The sequence below is a fragment of the Hyperoodon ampullatus genome, assembly GCF_949752795.1.
Source record: "Hyperoodon ampullatus genome assembly, chromosome: 3".
Lineage (NCBI taxonomy): Eukaryota > Metazoa > Chordata > Mammalia > Artiodactyla > Ziphiidae > Hyperoodon > Hyperoodon ampullatus.
The window spans coordinates 94,565,090-94,582,345 of NC_136916.1; the positions used below are offsets into that span (position 1 = coordinate 94,565,090).

At 38.9% G+C, this 17,256-nt stretch overlaps 1 protein-coding gene across 4 annotated transcripts in view; it reads right to left on the reverse strand.

The window, feature by feature from the left end:
* CAPN3 (calpain 3) overlaps window positions 1-17,256 on the reverse strand; it is a gene marked incomplete at both ends in the record, with an annotated part of 47,691 nt that overhangs the window by 24,570 nt on the left and 5,865 nt on the right. The window contains one exon of one of the 4 annotated variants that reach the window (XM_079700810.1): window positions 9,113-9,361. The exons of the other annotated variants lie outside the window; for them this stretch is intronic. Within the exon in view, the coding sequence (XP_079556936.1) occupies window positions 9,113-9,361 (249 nt within the window). Of the gene's footprint in view, window positions 1-9,112; window positions 9,362-17,256 lie in introns of those variants that run through there. 4 annotated transcript variants of the gene reach the window in all.

Genomic DNA, 17,256 nt, shown 5'->3' on the forward strand with positions numbered 1-17,256 from the left:
GCATGGGCTCTAGATGCGCGGGCTTCAGTAGTTGCAGCATGCAGGCTTCAGTGGTTTCCCTGCATAGGCTCAGTAGTCGTGGTGCGTGGGCTCTAGGGCGCGCGGGCTTCAGTAGTTGTGGCACATGGGCCTAGTTGCTCTGCGGCGTATGGGATCTTCCTGGACCAGGGCTTGAACCCATGTCCGCTGCATTGATAGGCGGATTCTTAACTACTGCGCCACCTGGGAAGTCCCCATGCTTTGTTTTTTAACTTTTGAAATAATTGTAGATTCTGTGTTTTTGTTTTAACACCGTTCTTCACAGCTTCGAGAAGCTTATCCCAGTGACACAGCCCTCTCCTTCTGTCTCCCCCATCACAACAAGCTGGTATACTCACATGAGTTGAAGCTCCCTGCACTCAGGAATCTCTCTCTCCTACTAGATGGAAAGTCAGTCGTGCTTAGACCACACCACACACACATCCCGCCTGAAGTTCTTAATCAATGGAAGGATAAACCAAAACCAATAATTTTTACAAAGGTTACCTATAGGAGAGGGAAGGCTTAAGGGGGTGAATATAGGGATGGAAGTAAAACTCTGAATATAACTGTTTGAAAATAGTTTTGACTTAGGAATCATGTAAATTTTATAGATTTAAAAGCCAAAATTAAAGACAATTTTAAAAAGCAATCTTTAAAAGCTGAGAGCAAATTGAAGCAAAGGAACCAAACTGCTTATCAAATTGATGGCATGGCCACACACATAAAATGAATTCTTTCAAGTGACTTAAAATATAAAATTTTGGTTGTTTATTCCTTTTGGGATATAGCCTAAGGTCAAAAACCAAAACCATAAAGAAATGTGAACCATAATAAAGAAAAATAACATTGTTATTACTTCAAAACTTTGACATGTAGGATAAGGTAAATAAGAATGTACATTAATGTCATTAGGAACCAGGATATTTTTAGTGTAAAAGAAAATATGTAAAATTATAAAACTGAATAACTTAAGTAACAACCCTGCAATGTTAAAGTTGAATTGGATATATAACTCATGATTTATTTTTGTCTCTCTAGAAAAAATTTTCTATCTCTCTGCACTAAAACAAAAGAAACAAAAAAACTAGAAGCAGTAAAAATCTAGCAGTAAAGAAAACATCAACATCCAGAATGTGGTCTTTAAAAACCATTTCCCACTAATAAAATATAAAACTCTCATTATTCCAAATAAGACTCTTTCCTCTTAAAAAACCAATTAAGGTATAGTCAACATATGTTATTTTTGTCTCCCCAGTGTTTTGCCTCCTTAAAATACATTCCACTTTCTCCTGGCATTACACCTCAATTTTCAACTGGGGAGCAACACCACTGTCAACCCATGTTGTTCTGGTGGGCTTCCCTCTTCACCCAGATCCAGATGGCTATTAGGGCAATTAGAGTGAGAGTGACTGGTTCAGGGATGGGCACATGACCAAATCTGGGCCAATGAGATATGGGCCAAGACTTTCGTTGTAACTATTGAGAAAGAAATACATTCTCCTCTGGGAGTTACTAAGCTGGTAGAGTGTCAGCCTGAAGCTGCTGGTGGCCATTTTTGCCCCTTTGTGAAGTTAGCACACCTGAGAATAAAGATAACTCAGAGGAAGCAGATGGGGGAGTGGGTGGAGAGGTCGGAGGTGATAAATAGATAGACAGGTAGATAGACAAATAGATGATATTAGGGATTGTGTCTTGATGACATTGTTTGAGGCCTGGATTCAGTGTGTCTAAACCTGATCATCACTTTTGAATATTCAAGTTATAGAGCTTTTTTTCGGTTTAAGTTAGTTTGTGTTGGGCCTCTGTTACTTGCCAGCTGAGACACTTGACTACTGAATGTCCTGCCCTGTTATAAGGAATATATTATAGAGTAACTCAAGTACTAGAATTATAGCTACATTTTTTAGCTGTCACAAGGATAGATTTCTCTCCTTGGGTCTATAGGTACAGAAGCACACCTCATCTCCTCACCTGCCACCAATTCCAGAGCTGACTACTTGGAAAGGCAGTAGCAACTGCACTGCTTTCTCTTCCATCTGCTTAGAGGTCCAGGTATTTGAATGGAGTTATATTTTTTGCAGTAGTAGAGATTCCCCAAGGTACTACATTTACCTTAAATACTACCTCAGCTAAATTCACCAAACATTAATTGAGCTTCCAAGTATGCACAGGGCTGGGGGATTTAAGGATATAATAAAAATAGGAAATCGTCCCTGCCTGCCCTCCAGGAAACCCCCAGCCTAGAGACTCTCAGTTGTTTGTCCTCGTGAGAGATGTCTGTTTGGTGAGGGTCAGTTACCAAACTTGTTGAGGGTTAATTCATAGAACAGCTAGATTTACCTAGATACCCCTTCCCACCACCTACTTTCCTGGAGTGTCTGAGACCTGTTTTTGTTGGTTAATATGAACAAATAGTAAATTGTCCTGGCTCTGTCACTTTAACTTGGGGACCTAAGACTTCCGCTCACTTGTTTGGCTATAATTTAGCATGGAGACTGGATCTGTCAGTGATGGATTCCCAGAAATTAGCAACAGATGACCATTTCCTCAGTTTTTGAGTGCTGTGGTTTGCAAACATTTTTTTTTTATTGTATATCTTATTAGTTTTAAATTATGTGTGTGTGTTATCCTAACATATAATGTGCATTATAAGATAAACAAAAGCATACATTTAAAAGGGTGGGCTAATATAGATATATGTAGGGGACTTCTGGTTTCAGCTCCAACATGTGAAAAGCTTGGAAGTCATCCCTCCCATCCTTACCACAAGAAAAAGCCAAACACATGGAAACCAGTGACTTTGCTTGGATGCATCAGAGAACTGAGGTTGCAGGGCAACCTACCACCCTGAGATATGGACACAAATGAAACCAGAGAGTTATAGCCAAGATCTCTTTATCTGGAACAGAAGCTGCCTCAGCCACAAACTGGGAGGAACACTTAAATGGTAACCTTGATGAATTTCAGGAAGCTGAGTGTGGACTAGCACAAGAGTGAGAAACTTCTGGAGGCCACAGTCTTGGGAGAAACCCCCAACCCTTTCATGGTTTTTACCTCCAAAAATTCCAAGTTCTCATGGTGAAGATCCAAGAAAGATCCCCCCTACAGGGGAAAAGACTTTTCCAGTCTTACCTATGTTGGGGGAAGTGTATTACTCCCACTCCAGCCGCCTCCAGGCTTTCTCACCTAAGAAGGGGTAAAAGCTATACCAATGGAGAAACGTGTATGAAGGTCATAGCCCAGAGTGACAGTCTCATTAAAAGATAGAGCTTTAATCATTAGATTATAGAACACTTCCCCTCCCCGATCATACAACCACATCAACAGGGCTCCAGTGAAACAACAGTGACTTACAGCTGAAAGAGCTGCAAGATGTAAACTCTGATAAGTATTTAAGAAAGCCCAAAGTCAAGAGAGGAGACCAAACAAGGATATTAAAGGAATTTGAAGCTTCTGACACCTGCAGCTGGAGGAAACAGCACAACTTCTAGCCAGCTTAACATAAATCCTTATACCAAAGGCTAATGTATCTCAGTTCTTATTACCCAAAGCAATATGTCTGGCTTTCAGTAAAAAATTACAAGAGATGCCAAAAGGCAGGCAAAAGCAACCTGAAGAGCAAGCATCAGAACTAGATTCCGATATGACATAGATGTTGGAATTATCAGGCAGGGAATTTAAAATAACTATGATCAGTATGTCAAAAAGTCTAATGGAAAAAGTACATAACATTTAAGAAAAGATGGGCAATATAAGCAGAGAGATGGAAACAATAAGAAAGAATCAAAAGGAAATGATAGAAACAAAAGACAGTATAACATGTATTTGATGGGCTCATCAGTAGATTAGACATGGACAAGAAAAAAAATCAGTGAGACTGAAGATGAGACAATAGGAATTTCCTAAAGTGAAATGCAAAGAGAAAAATATAACAGCAAAAACAACAACAACAAAACAGCAGAACATCCAAGAACTGTGGGACAATTCAAAAGATGCAGCATATGCATAATTGGAATACTGATGGGAAAGAAAGAACAGAGCAGAAGAAATATTTGAAGTAATAATGTCCAAAAACTTTCCAAAATTAATGACAGATACCAAATCACAGATCCAAGAAGCACAAAGAACATCAAGTAGCATAAATGCCAGCAAAATAAAACATAACTACACTTAGGCATATCATATTCAAACTGCAGATAACCAAAGATAAAGAAAAGATCTTCAAAGAAGCCAAGAGGGAGAAAAATACCTTTGCTCTAGAGGAAAAAAGACAAGAATTATAGTAGACTTCTCTTCAGAAACCATGCAAGCAGGAAATATTTAAATTGATGAAAGAAAACCCCACCAACCTAGCATTCTATATGCAGAGAATTTATCTTTCAAAACTGAAGGAGAGGGGGCTTCCTTGGTGGCGCAGTGGTTGAGAGTCCGCCTGCCGATGCAGGGGACATGGGTTCGTGCCCCAGTCCAGGAAGATCCCACATGCCGTGGAGCGGCTGGGCCCGTGAGCCATGGCTGTCCGGAGCCTGTGCTCCGCAACGGGAGAGGCCACAACAGTGATAGGCCCGCGTACCGCAAAAAAAAAAAAAAAAAAAAAAGAAGGAGACTAAAGGCTTTCTCAGACAAATAAAACCACAGGGGAGGGACTTCCCTGGTGCAGTGGTGAAGACTCCATGCTCCCAATGCAGGGGACCCCAGTTTGATCCCTGGTCAGGGAACTAGATCCCACATGCATGCCACAACTGAGTGTGCATGCCGCAACTAAGGAGCCAGCGAGTTGCAACTAAGGAGGCTGCTGGCTGCGACTAAGGAGCACACATGCTGCAATTAAAGGAGCCCACCTGCCGCAACTAAGACCCAGCACAACCAAATAAATAAATAAAATAAATAAAGTAAATGTTTAAAATAATAACCCACAGGGAATTCATTTCCAGCAGACTTGGCTTGCAAGAAATGTTAAAATAAGCTCTTCAAGGAGAAGGAAAATTATATAGATCAGAAACCTGGACCTACATAAAGAAAGGAAGAGCATCAGAGAAGGAATAAATGAAGGTAAAATAAAACTTTTAGTTTTCTTATTTTTAATCTAAAGATAACTTTATTTAAAGTAATAATCACAACAATGTGTTGAGTAATTATAGCATATGGATAAGTGAAATGCATGACAGTAATGTCATGAGGGAAGGAAGGGAGGAATTGGGAATTTTCTATTATAAGGTACTAGACTACATATACAGTGGTATATGTTATTTGAAGGTGAAATCAGATTAGTTGTAAGTGTATATTGGAAACTTTAGCATAACCATTAACTTTTTTTAAAAAGTATAATAGATATACTTAAGAGATAAATGGAATCATATAGAATACTCAATTAAAACCAGAGAATGCAGGAAAGGGGAGAGGAGAGAAACAAAGAAAAATTGCAACAAATAGATAATAGTTATAAACACAGTAGATATTAATCCAACTATATTATAATCACTTAAATGTGAATGGCCTAAATACATCAATCAAAAGATAGATTGTGAGAACAGATTTTTTTAAAAGACCCAACGATATGTTATCTACAAGAAAATCACTTTAAATATAAAGACTCGGATAGCTAGAGAAGGATATACCATGCTAATGCTCATCAAAAGAAAGCTGGAGGGCTTCCCTAGTGGCGCAGTGGTTAAGAATCCGCGCTGCCAATGCACGGGTTCGAGTGCTGCTCTGGGAAGATCCCACATGCCACGGAACAACTAAGCCCGTGCGCCACAACTACTGAGCCTGCGCTCTAGAGCCCACGAGCCACAACAACTGAGCCCATGTGCCACAACTACTGAAGCCCACACGCCTACAGCCCGTGCTCCGCAACAAGAGAAGCCATCACAATGAGAAGCCCGCGCACCACAACGAAGAGCCCCCGCTCGCCACAACTAGAGAAAGCCCGCGTGCAGCAACAAAAGACCCAACTCAGCCAAAATAAATAAATAAATAGATAAATAAATTTAAAAAAAGAAAGAAAGAAAGCTGGAATAGCTGTATAAATTTCAGACAAAGCAGACTTCATTACAAGGAAAATTATCAGAGATAAAGAGATGCATTACATATTGATAAAGGAGTCCTTTGTCCAAGAAAACATACAATCCTAAATGTGGATGCACCTAACAACAGAGTGTCAAAAGACATGAGGTAAAAAGTGATACATCTGGGGCTTCCCTGGTGGCGCAGTGGTTGAGAGTCCGCCTGCCGATGCAGGGGAAACGGGTTCGTGCCCTGGTCCGGGAAGATCCCACATGCCGCGGAGCGGCTGGGCCCGTGAGCCATGGCCGCTGGGCCTGTGCGTCCGGAGCCTGTGCTCCGCAACGGGAGAGGCCACAACAGTGAGAGGCCCACATACCGCAAAAAAAAAAAAAAAAAAAAAAGTGATACATCTGAAAGGAAAAATAGACAAATCTAGTATTATAGTTGGAGACTTTAACACCCCTTGTTTAGTAATTATTATTCAGCAAGTAGAAAATCAATAAGGATATAGTTGACCTGAACGGCACTAGCAATCAACTTGATCTAATTAACATAGACTACTCCAGCCAACAATAGCAGAATACGCATTCTGCTCTCAATATCACATGGAAGAGTCACTAAGATAGACCACATTCTGGGCTATAAAACACACCTTGTCAAATTTAAAAGAATAGAAAACATGCAAAATATGTTTTCAGATTACAGTGGAATGAAACTAGAAAGCAATAACAATAAGATAACTGGAAAATCCCAAATTATTTGGAAATTAAACAACACACTTCTAAATAACACACAAGTCAAAGAAGAAGTTTCAAGAGAAGTTAAAAATTGCTTTGAACTAAATGAAAATGAAAATATATCATCAAAATTTGTGGGATGCAGTGAAACCAGTGCTTAGAGGGAAATCTCTAACATTAAATGCATATATTAGAAAAGAAGAAAGATCTGATATCAATACCAATATTCTACCTCAGGACACGAGAGAAAGAAAAAACATTTAAGCTCAAAGCAAGCAGAAAAAAAGAAATAATAAAAGATTAGAGCAGAATCAATGAAATTGAAAATAGCAAAACAACAGAGAGAATCAATAAAGCCAAAAACTGGTTCCTTGAAAAGGTCAATAAAATTAATAAACCTGTAGCCATGCTCACCAAGGAAAAAAGAGAGAAGACACCAATTACCAACAGCAGAAATGGAGAGATCACCACTACTGATCCCAGGGACATTAAAAGGATAGTAAAGGAATACTGCAGATACCTCTAAGCCCACAGATTTGATAACTTTAGATAAAGTGGATGAATTTCGTAAAAGACACAAAACTCGCACAAAGACAAACAGACCATCTGAATATGGCTATACCTATTGAAGAAATTTATTCAATGATTAATAACCCTCCAAAAAAAAAGCACCAGATCCAGATGATTTATTGGTGAATTCTATGAAACATTCAAGGAAGAAATGATACAAATTCTCTACAGTATCTTCCAGAAAAATCGAAGCAGAGAGATCACTTCCTAACTCATTCTATGAGGCCAGTATTACCCTAATACCCAAACCAGAAAAAGACATTGCCAAGGAAAACTACAGACCAGTATCTCTTATGAAAATAGAAACCAAATCCTCAAAAAAAAAATTAGTAACTCAAAAACAAAAATGTATAAACAAAATTATACACTACAAGTATATCATTTACCTGGGATTTATTCCAGGTATGCAAGACTGGTTCAACATTTGAAAATCAATCAATGACATCCATCACAACAGGCTAAGAAGAAAAATCACATGATCCTATCAGTTGATGCAGAAAAAGCACTTAACAAAATTCAATACCCATTCATGATAAAAACTAGGAATAGAGGGGAATGTCCTCAAGTTGGTAAAGAAAATTACTTTTAAAAAGTTTTAAATGAACTGCAATTATCTTCATATTTAATGTTAAGAAATTAGATGCTTTCCCCTTAAGGTCAGAAACAAGTCAAAATGTCTCCTCTTACCACTCTTATTCGACATCATACGAAAGTCCTAGCTAATGAAATAAAACAAGAAAAGGAAATAAAATTTATAAAGATTGGAAAGGAAGAAATAAGCTGTTTAATCACAAATGACATAATTGTCTATGTAGAAAATCCCAAACAAATGACAAAAAGAAAAAAAAAACCTTTCTGGAACTAATAAGCAAGCGCAGTTGCAGGATAGAAGATTAGTATATAAAAGTCAGACACTTTCCTATATACCAGCAATGAACAAATGGAATTTGATAAAAACAAAAACAAACTTCATTTACAATAACACATACACACACAAAGAGAAATACTTTGGTAAAAGTTAGTATGAACTCATGTTTTGCTTACTATAAATACAGATAGTTAATATAGAAATACAGTTATGTCTGGGATGAGTCCTGGGAATCTGCATTTTAAACTGGCATCCCAAGGTGATTCTGATGCAGGTAGTCCAAAGACCACACTTTGAGAAGCACAGAGTAGCTGAATACAGTTGAAACAAATGGACTCCTCAATTGCCAGGCAGTAAGGTATCCTTGAGCAAACTGCTTCTCCCTGTAGGGAGCGTGGCAGGTCAGCATGGACCTTTTTGTTTACACAGAAGTGACACATCACTAATGAACCAGCCTTAGGCAAGAAGCTAAGAAGGCAAATCTCTAGCCTCCTGCAGCCTCCTATGTCGTAACTGTTCATCACCTTCCAGGGAACTCTCCTTGAAACTGTGAGCCCTAGTCCTCTTCACCACTCCACTCTCCCACCCCCAGAATACCTGCTCTCGAGAAGAAACATGATCATCAATTATTCCTTACTGTTTTACTACGAATTTAAGTCAGTGCATTAGCTCTCTTAAAAATATTTACAGTCTCAGGGATCTATAAAGTATTAAATAATCTCTAGTTCAGGTATAGAAAATAACAGCTCCAGTTTCAGGAGGAAGCAGGAAAGTATTTTGGGGGCAAATGGGTAGGAGAATGTTGATAAGCCACTTACTCAGATCCGGGATCTGTGGCCTCAGGCTCTGGACCACTTGACCTCCCATCCCCAAGAGCTGTCTCCTGAAGCCCCGTCCCTCCTATCCCTACCTTTGGCCTTTTCCACGTGATGGCCTTCATCTTGGTTTTCTGGCTCAGCTCATGGGAGCCCAGGGACTGAACACCTGCTGGGAACACACGGTCTTCAAAGAGGCACTTCTGAGCCAGGCACCGTTGTCTGAGAACAACAAAATCCTGCCCCTCATACTTGAGGGGCCGTGTGGCGGTGCCTTCTCCGTTTCTCCTGTCCCTCTCCCGGATCACACGGTCACAGAAGAATCCTGGCAGCAGGTAGGGCATGGTGACCGCTCAGGGAGTGGAGCTGGGCCTTCACTGTGGCCTCTCTCCTGCTGCGCCCTCAGTCCAAGGCCTAATCCTCCCGTGAATGGGCCGGAGCCTATATAGCTCCTCCACTCTCAGCAGCGCAATGCAAATGAACACAGCCCAGAGAAAGGCCGTGGTCAGAGTCAGCAGCTTTGGCTGGAGGCCCCTGAGCCCACGGTCAAGGGGCGACACCATGCCAGTCAGACAGGGAGCTGGCAAGGGGAGCGAGAGAGCCAGAGACAGCCCCAGGACAGGCCACAAGACCTGCAGACCTTCAGGCTACTTCCATCAGCCTTGCAGGGATTCTTTCTTTAAAAAGAGAAAATATAGTTACAGAGAGGCTTACCCTGCCTCAGCAAAAGGCATTCATGCCTTTAACACTGGCGGCCAATGGGATATAGCATGGGGCCTTCGAAACATGCTGTATACACTAATCCTATACAGCCTCCTGAATGCATAGGAGGATTCTGTTCCGGGCCATTGTCTGAAGTTAATGAAGCCTTCATTCTCCTGATGTCCCTGCCCCATCCCCCCAAAGACCTTGACTGGCCATTTAGGGACTCTAACCTGTGAGAGGGACCCAGAGGGTAGGTAGCTTGACCTCAAATGAGAGTCCCTGTTAGAGTGGGTTCCAGTGGCAGTGAACAGACATCCATGGTTGTGAGTTCACGACCTTTGAGGCAGAGAAAGTGGTAGATGGGGAAGGAGGATAAATGTGTGTCAGAATATATTCACAAGAAAGCTCAGCTTTTTTCAAAATTTCACCATGCACAAACGGGCAACTCGAGAGTAAGGGCAGGGAGCTGGCATGGGTGGAAACTCCGTTCTGGCAGCTTTCCCACTAGGAGGATGCCGTCTCCCTGTCCACTTATTCACTCTTGTCAGTTTTTGTCTACTCCGTGCTTCTCAAAGTGTGGTCTTTGGACTATCTGCATCAGAATCACCTGGGATGTAAGTTTAAAATGCAGATTCCCAGGGCTTACCCCAGACCTAAGGATTCAGATCCTCTTGGTAGGGGTCTGGGACTCTGCAATTTAAATAAGCACATCAGGGATTCTATGTTCGCTAGTGTTTGAAACCATGACATTGGCTTTACAGGACACTATAATAGCTCAACGTAATTTTTGAGGTCAGTTTTTTTAAGAAATAATTTTATTTTTACTCAGTTTATACATGAACAAAGTTTTAAAAAGTCAAACAAAACTTACCTAGAGGAATAGCAGTCTCTTGCCCTGCAAATTTCTCTCCTCAGAGACAGCCACTTTTAATTCTTTTAGCTCTTTCTTCTGGTATTTACCTCTATATTTCTAAATAATATGCTTATATTATTACTTTTTAATTTATTATTTTTAGAAAGTATCAGTAGAATTCCTATTTGGGGGAATGAGATTTAGGTTTCTCACATTATGCTCTGCCCATCATCTTCCCAAAATACTTATGTCATAAATTTTAGAGAAATTAAAATTCATTATTTCCTTTAATATAATTAGTTAAATATTGTTCACTTCTTAACTAAGTAGTATGTGGTGTTACATTTCCTTTCTGTATAAATGTTTCTTTTCTCTTATTCTTTATAATTCCCCGATTTTTTTATGTATACATCAATGCTTTTCTTCAGCAGTAGTTTTTACAAATACTTAAATGCATAGATAACCTAGAGGTTCCATTGCTCCCCAGCCTAGGGCCTTCCTTTGCAGCCCTTCTCCCCTACAGACCAGGCCAGCAATCTTCCAGGTCTGGAGCAGTGGCCTGGGACTGACTGCCCTTCTCCTGGGTGGAAATCTGTTTCCTGGATCTTAACCCTTCTTTGTTTCACTCATCGATTTTACTGGCACACAACTTGCAGTTTCGTAAGAATGGATGAGTGGGAGGTAAGTCACTTGAGTCCTTGCCCATCTATCTCTTTTCTATCTTTGCACTTGCTTAAGAATTTGTCTAGGTGTTTTAGGTTGAAAATCAGTTTCCTTCAGAAGTTTTAAGGCATTGTCTCATTGCTCCTGGCATCTGGTGTTGAAAAGTATGATGCAATTTTGATGAACATTCCTTTGTATGTGACCTATCTTTTCCCTCTGAAAGCTTTTAGGGTTTTCTCCCTTCTCCCTCTCCCCAACAATCCCCCACCCCAATTCCAAAAGCCACATTTGTGTGTCTTGGTATGAGTTTATTTATTTTTTAAATTCTTTGTGCTGAGCCCTCAGTGACTCCTTTCAATGTCCCCAGTTCTGGGATATTCTTATATTATTTCTTATACATTTCTCTCCCTTTCAATTATTTTTTCTCCCTTTCTTCCTTTCTCTCTTTCTTTTTTTCCTTTTCCTTGATTTTATATTTTAAACCTGTTATTGAAATGTTAGATTTTAGCTATCACAGTTTTTTAGCTTTTTACTATGAAAAATTTCAAACTTGCAGAAAAGTTTAAAGACTGGACACCCATATAGCTTACATCTATATTCAACAATTGTTAACATTTTGCCATCTTTGTTTTACCTATCTATATATGTACGTATAGATTTTATTATTTTTTTTGCTGAACCATTTGAAAGAGTGTTGTTCATACAATGACAGTTTACACCTAAATACTTAGGAATATACTTAGGATACACCAGGCATCTCCTAAAGACAAGAACACTCTCCTACTGACTGTAATGCCATTATCACTAAGAAAATTAACTACTGCTCTCTAATATTATCCAAGATCCAAACCCCTGTGATAATTTTTTCAGTTGTTCCCCAAATGTCTTTTATAGATGCTTTTATTTTTTGAACCAGTATCCAATTAATGTTCACACTGAAATTTAATAATTCAATAATTGGATTAGGTGGTGTTAAAGTGAGAATTAGTGAATTGGAAGCTACTTCAGAAGAAATCATGTAGAATACCACACAGAGAATCAAAGATGGGAATTTTTTTTAAAAAAGAGGTTAAGATAGATAAGTGATAGAGCAAGATAAGATCAGCATATATTTCATTGGAGTTCTAGAAGAAGATAATAGAAAATATGGGGAGAAATAATATAAGAGATTTTCTACAATGGATTAATGACTCCCATCCTCAGATTCAAGATCCCAATGAATCCTAAGCAGGAAAGATATAAAGAAATACATGTTTAGACACAACAATGCAGAATACCATAGACAGAGAGGATTTTGAAAGCAGTCAGAGAGAAAAGGCAGATGGCCTATTAAGGGATACCAAATAGAATGACTGCTGATTTCAACAACAACGTAATCCAGAGGACAGCACTGAGAATAAACCTAGGGCTGATTACTCAGGAAAAGTATTTTAAGAGTGACAGCAAATTTCACACAAATAAAAATTGAAACACTTACTACAAATAGACCCCCACTAAAGGAACTTCTAAACAATGTACTTTAGGAAAAAGTAAAATTATTCTAGAAAGAAAAGTCTAAGACTCAGGAAGGTTTGGTAAACAAAGAAATTGGCAAATGTGTGTAAATTTAAGCAAATATTGAAAAATTACAATATTTTCTAATTTTAAGGTTGAAAAATCAAGATAGAGATAAAATTCTGAACAACCATGGCATATTAGTTAGAAGAGGAGTACTTAAAGTGCTCTATGGTCCTCATATTATTTATGAGAAAAATAATGGTATTGATACTTCAGGCTTCGTCAAGATAATATGTATGCTAACAATTTAAGGCAACCACTGAAAAGACAGAAACAATCAATAACTTCCAAACTAGTAGAAAGAAAAAAAAATGAGAGAAAGCACTTTTAATCAATTAAAAGGACATAAAGGGGAAAACAGGAACATTTCAAAAGAAATACAAATAGAAAGGTTATGGTTAGGAAGATAGATAGAAATAAACCCAAAGTACATCAAAGCTCATAATCAATGTAAATAGACTAAAATCTCCAGTTAAAAGACAAAGGTTTTGGACTTCCCTGATGGTCCAGTGGTTAAGAATCTGTCTTCCAATGCAGGGGACGTGGGTTTGATCCCTGGTCGGGGAACTAAGATCCCACATGCCGCAGGACAACTAAGCGCCCACACGCAACTACTGAGCCCATGCACCACATCAGGACATAGAAATGTTGAAAGTAAAAGAATGAAAAATATATATATCAAGCAAAAACTTGCCCCCAAAGTTGCTGTACCTACATTAATATCCAATATGATTGACTTTAGAGCAAAAAAAAAAAAAAAAAGTTTTTAAAGAGATAAAATGGTTACTAAAAATTCCTAGAAGAATAAATATTACCACTGACTCAAGAAGAAAAACAATTTCAAATGATCCCATTATTATTGAAGAGGCTGTATTTTCATTAATAGATAAAATCTTCCCTTAAAGAAAACACTGGCAAAATTCTACCAAATATTTAAGAAACATATAGCTTCCATCTTACACAGTCTCTTTCACAGAATAGAAGAAAGAACATTCCCCATTCATTTTAGGAGGTTAATATAACCTTGATCCCAAAATGGGACAGCACCAGAAAGGGAAATAATAAGCCAATCTCACTAATGATCATATATGCAAAAACCTAAATAAAGGATTTGTAAGCCAAAATTCAGTGACATGTAAAAACGATAATACATTCTAAGTTTGTTTTATTCTAAGAATGCAATGGGTCAATACTGGAAAACTCTATTAATGTAATTTTGTATATTAACTGTTTAAAGGAGGAAAATCATGATTTTCTCAATAAATGCAAAAAAAGTATTAAAGTTCAACAATCATTTATGATTTTAAAAGAAACTCTTAGCAAAGCAGGAATAGAGGGGAACTTTCTTAATGATAAGTTGTTTCTACAAATCAATGTGTAGAAAATCTATTCAACAGTGAAACATTAAGAATACTCCCTTTAAAACGGGAAACCTGAGGAAGATGCCTGCTATCTCCTTAGTTATTAACGTTACGCTAGAGGGTTTCGCCAGTGCAATAAAACACGAATTAGGCTGCTGAATACAGTTGTGCATAATGCACTGGGCAGCCCCATTATTATTTGCATGTGACCTAACTATTTATACAGAAACATAGACTCTATAGACAAATAACTTGGAATTGATAATCAAATTATTAGAATTACTAAGAGTTTAGTGGGAGTTCCCTGGCAGTCCAGTGATTACTCGGACTCGGCACTTTCACTGCTGTGGCCTGGGTTCAATCCCTGGTCGGGGAACTAAGATCCTGCAAGCCATGTGGCTCGGCCAAGAGAAAAAAAAAAAAAGACTTATTGGCACAAGGTGTGTTAGCACAAAGATAGACACACACAATGGAACACAACAGAGAGCGCAGAAACAGAACCACGCATTAATAGATATTTGATTTATTTTAAAAGTGGCATTGTAAAAGGGATTGTCTTTTTAATAAATTATGCTGGAAACTTTGAATATCCATATGGAAAAACAACAAAATGTGATCCCTATCTTATATGCAAAAATCATTTCTAGAGGTATTATAGACCCAAATATGAAGGCAGAAAAATAAAGTTCCTAAATGACAATAAAAAGGAATTACTTTGGTTTAGGAAAAACATTCTTAACAGAACACAAAAAGCACTAACTATAAAGGAAAAAATAAATTAAGGATTAATTTAGAACTTCTAATTAAGAGCTTTTAATTTAGGATTTTTTAAGTAAAAAAATACCCTTAAAAGAGGGAAAAGTTTGGACTTCCCTGGCAGTCCAGTGGTTAAGACTCTGTGCTTCCAATGCAGGGGGTGTGGGTTCGATCCCTGGTCAGGGAAATAAGATCCCACATGCCACGTGGTGTGGCCAAAAAATGGAAAGAAACAATAAATGATTAGTATCCAGGATACATAAAGAATGCTTATAATTCAAGTTGAAAAAAACAAACGACTCAATAGAAAAATGAGCGAAAGATATTAACGGCTATTTCGTGGACAGCAAGATAAATAATCAAGAACTACATGAATTATGAAAAGATGCTCTTCTTTATTCATAATAAATGAAATGCATCTTCTCATACCTTTCTTGGCTATTTCTGTCTCTGCCCCTCCCATTCTCAGAGCTCTACTGCTGAGTTATTTCAGCTTGTTCCTCCCATGATGTCTAGAGTCCTGTCTCCATCACGACTTTCAGGAGGAGCTGCTGTCTTGTGGAATATAATGGGAGGCAGTCCTAAAAGTTATCGATATTTATAGAATTGTCACACTTTCGCCAAAACTTATGCTTCCCCACCCCCACTCCAGGATGGCACTGTGATGATTCTCTGCTGAGTAGAGAGGGGGCTGGTTCTCAACTGGGTACCTCATTTTGCCTTTCATTTACCGTCACCGCTATTGACGATCGTGCTAAGCAAGTCATGTACGGTATGTCATTTAATCCTTACAACAACTCTATGAAAGTAGGAATTTTCAATTTCTTTTCACATGGGAGGAAACTGAGACCCAGAAATGGTCTGTAACTTGCCTGAGGTCACATTGGTAAGAGGTGGAGCCGGGATTTGAATCCAGTTTCTTTGACTTGAAAGCCTGTGCACTTCGTCACCGTGTTATGCTCCTGTCCTCAGCTGCCTATCCTAATATTGCTGCCTCACCTTGAGCACCTACTAGGATTTTATGGATACTCAGATACAGCCATATGATGAGAATATCACTATGTGCATTATAGAAGAGAAACTCGAAACTTGGAAAGTTTATGTGACTTGCTAGGGGCAGAGCCAAGGTTCAGACCAGGTCTGTTTGGTTCTACATCCAGCTGTCTCAACCACTCTGCACCATGCCCCCAATTCTTCCTCTTAGCGGCTAGCCCAGGGATCCCCACTTCTTTCTAAACTGTCTGACAGATGATGACACTAAAACAGATTACAAGCAGACCTCCCAGCTGGTTTTACTGGAAAGATAAGATCCCTGAGAGAAGCAGCTGCACAGCAACTGGGCTCTAGGCCCAGAAACAGAGGGCTCACGGCACACAGCCTCGGTGTTTCTGTAGCTCTGTTCCCTCCCTCTCATCTCACGCTGGAATGGAATAAATTTATTTTGTGCCAAACTAGGATTTCTTCTTTTTGGAATTGAGTAACTCAGGTCAAGTGACCCCCTGCAGGGAAGTTACCCAGGGTGGGGTGTTAATTATAGAGGTGATGGGCATGTGGAAGAGGTCGTTAGAGCAACAGACCTCTGGTGTCCCCACAGATTGTCAGAAAACTTCAACTTCAGAGTGCTGATGTAAAGGCCAAGCACTGGGTCCCAGGAAGTCAGTAGGCAGCTGTCTTCTACATTTCACTCCTTTTCTTTAACTTTAGTTCAGACTAAAAGGAACCAGCCTCCTTGAAGAAATGATTCATTCCAGATCTAGAGCAAGAAATGTACAAGATGAGCCTGAGACTTTTTGTTGTGGCCAGAAAACAAGGAAGCTATTGAAGATGAATGGGGTCATGTCAAATGATACAGGCAACTTGTAGGAGGCTCCCATTGTCTGAAGATGGGACAATTTGAACATCAAAAAGAATAATGACTGTAATGGATTAAAATATGTTGCAGTGTTTCCTACTGATCACGCTGTTCATAGGGTATTATCTCAAGCTGTGATACCTAGGAATAGAGAGAACATAGGAAGACTGTTGATTCTCATTATTCATGGTAGTTACGTTCTATAAAGTCACTGTGACTGTGAATGCTCAATTAGTGAATATTGAGTCATTGCACCTGGAGGAAATACAGCATTAGATTCCTGGGTGTCTACCATCAATACACAACCTTATTTTATGTGTGTTTCTGTTTAAAGACACCTTATTTAATATATATTATTAATGCATTAACATTGAACTCACAGCGCTATAGCTCATGCCTGAATGAAGCTTATCTAACACATGTATTTTCTCCCCAAGGCACGTCACAGCCTTCTTGACCTTAGGAACACTAAATAGCACTTCAGCACTACGT